This window comes from Austrofundulus limnaeus, unplaced genomic scaffold (genome assembly GCF_001266775.1).
Source record: "Austrofundulus limnaeus strain Quisiro unplaced genomic scaffold, Austrofundulus_limnaeus-1.0 Scaffold337, whole genome shotgun sequence".
In the NCBI taxonomy this organism is placed as follows: domain Eukaryota; kingdom Metazoa; phylum Chordata; class Actinopteri; order Cyprinodontiformes; family Rivulidae; genus Austrofundulus; species Austrofundulus limnaeus.
The window spans coordinates 349,874-352,354 of record NW_013952739.1 but is presented as its reverse complement, the minus strand read 5'-3'; the positions used below and the strand labels follow the sequence as shown (position 1 = coordinate 352,354).

General features: G+C 51.8%; 1 protein-coding gene across 1 annotated transcript in view; it reads right to left on the bottom strand.

Moving 5' to 3' along the window:
* Positions 1-1,021: 1,021 nt before the first annotated feature.
* Positions 1,022-2,481, bottom strand: part of inhbaa (inhibin subunit beta Aa) — a 29,087-nt gene continuing 27,627 nt past the window's right edge. Inside the window, exon 4 of the mRNA XM_014022653.1 lies at positions 1,022-2,183. Within this exon, the coding sequence (XP_013878107.1) occupies positions 1,369-2,183 (815 nt within the window). The 3' untranslated portion in view covers positions 1,022-1,368. The remainder of the gene's footprint in view (positions 2,184-2,481) is intronic.

Below are 2,481 nucleotides of genomic sequence, written 5' to 3'. Positions count from 1 at the left end.
AATTGAAACCAGTCGTTGGGATGGATGTCCGGATCATCCAGAACTGAATGGAATTTAAAAGCTGGTCCAGATGCAGAACCGGAGTGGTGCTGCTGTTAAATCATGTCAGCTTTGTTGCTGCTTGGAGTCGTTTGTGGCCAGAGTCAGAACCCAAACAGAAAAACTGCAGAYAGTCAAACATGTCGTCCTCTCCTGACTCGACTCCTTCAGGAGGAAAAACTCTGACTTCAGTTTGATCAAAGAAACAAACTAAACTCAAACAAACACACTGATCTAAAAAACCTTTTTATCCTGATGTCTGCTCCTCACAGGAACCTGTAAAACACTGAACCAGAGTTTTATGATTTTTTATTTACATCTTGTTTCTTATCAGKCTCAAAGAAAACCGTTTAACTGAAGTGAAAAACAACCAAACATTTCTGTGGCTTTTTAATTCCCACCCGTCAGAAAAACATCCAGAATAAACTCTTCACATTTTCTGAGGTTTTTCAAAACTCCAAACCCAAACTCACCAAAATAACATAATTTAATTTTCCACATTTCTGTTCTGGATCATCAGAAACTCTAAAATGTCCTTTCTGATGGCCACCCATCAAACTGAGAGATTATCAAAGATTAACACAAGCTCTGACTGAGACCACCAACTATAGGTCTGACTGTTTAAAACCATCATCATGTGACCTGAGACCACCAACTACAGGTCTGACTGTTTAAAACCATCATCATGTGACCTGAGACCACCAACTACAGGTCTGACTGTTCAAAACCATCATCATGTGACCTGAGACCACCAACTACAGGTCTGACTGTTCAAAACCATCATCATGTGACCTGAGACCACCNACCATGGTCCCACCATGGTCCCACCATGGTCCAACCATGGTCCCTCCATGGTCCAACCATGGTCCCACCATGGTCCAACCATGGTCCCTCCATGGTCCAACCATGGTCCCTCCATGGTCCCTCCATGGTCCCACCATGGTCCCACCATGGTCCCACCATGGTCCCTCCATGGTCCCACCATGGTCCCACCATGGTCCCACCATGGTCCCTCCATGGTCCCACCATGGTCCCACCATGATCCAACCATGGTCCCACCATGGTCCCACCAGTCGAGCGGTGCCTGAACGTCTCAGACACATAAATAAAATTTCTTCCTTCAGTTCGTAACAAAAATATATTAGATCATCTTTTTATTTTTCAGAAAGTGCCGTTTGGACCCTCTGAGTTCTGCTCAGAGGGTCCGGAGACGAGCTTCCATCCCAGAAAGTGACCCGGAGGAGAGCACCAGACCCCCCACCTCTGTGCTCCCTCTCTGGAGTCAAAGGTCCTCCTCACTGGTCCGGTCCGGTCCAGTCCAGTGGGTGTCTACGAACAGCCACAGTCCTCCACGATCATGTTCTGGATGTCCTTCTTGATGATCTTCTGCTCCTCGTTGTAGTAGAGCATGGACATGGCCCGTAGCCTGGTGGGCACGCAGCACGACCTCAGGTTCTGGAAGGGGCTGTAGCCCCGCAGGCGGTAGTGGCTGATGACGGTGGAGTGGAAGGACAGCGTGGACCCCGCGATGCTGGCCACGTGAGACGGGCACTCGCCCTCGCAGTAGTTGGCGTGGTACCCTGAGGGCGCGATGATCCAGTCGTTCCAGCCGATGTCCTTAAAGTTGACGTAGAACTGTCTCTTGCAGCAGACGCGCACCTTCCCGTCGCACTCCAGACCCCGCTTCCTGCGCCGCCTGGAGTCGCTGCCGTCCTCCTGCCGGACCACCGCCATGAGGAAGGGCCGGTGGGACTGCTCCCGCTGGGCGCCGCGCTGCGACGAGTCGCCTGAGACCAGGACCAGGGTGGCCCCGGTGTCGGCGCAGAGCGGGCAGGACACCCTGAGGCTCAGCGTGCTGCCTGCCCTGCTCTCCAGCAGCGCCTGCACAGCCTTCGACACAGGGAAGGTGTGCCAGCCACTGCGGCGCGTGTCCACCTTCTTCTCCGCCAGGAGGACGTCGTCCTGCGCCGAGGACGGGCATCCGTTGGGCAGGCGGCGCTGCTGGAAGAGGCGGATGGTGACCTTGGCCCGGCTGCGGTTGGTCTTGGCCAGTCGCAGGAAGAGCCAGACGTTGGCCTGCTCCACCAGAGACATGTCCCCGCCTTCTTTAGAGAGGACGAAGTTCACCACGCCCTGAGAGTCACCTGAGGGACACAGACAGAGACACAGGTCAGAGGGAGCAGGTCCACACCTCAACACGTCCAAACACCTCAGATCCTCCTTCAGCAGAACTCTTTAAACGATCCAGGATTAGTCGTAACATTAGACTTTATTTAATAAACATATATTTTAACTGTAAAATAAAGACTGTAAAAATACTGTAGGATGTTCAGTTTTGTAAATTTTTAAAAACATATTTTAACACGGACGGAGCCATTTTATTTCCACACAAAGCATTCTGGGTAAATGATGACGTGGATAGGTCCTCGGTGCGAGGCTGCT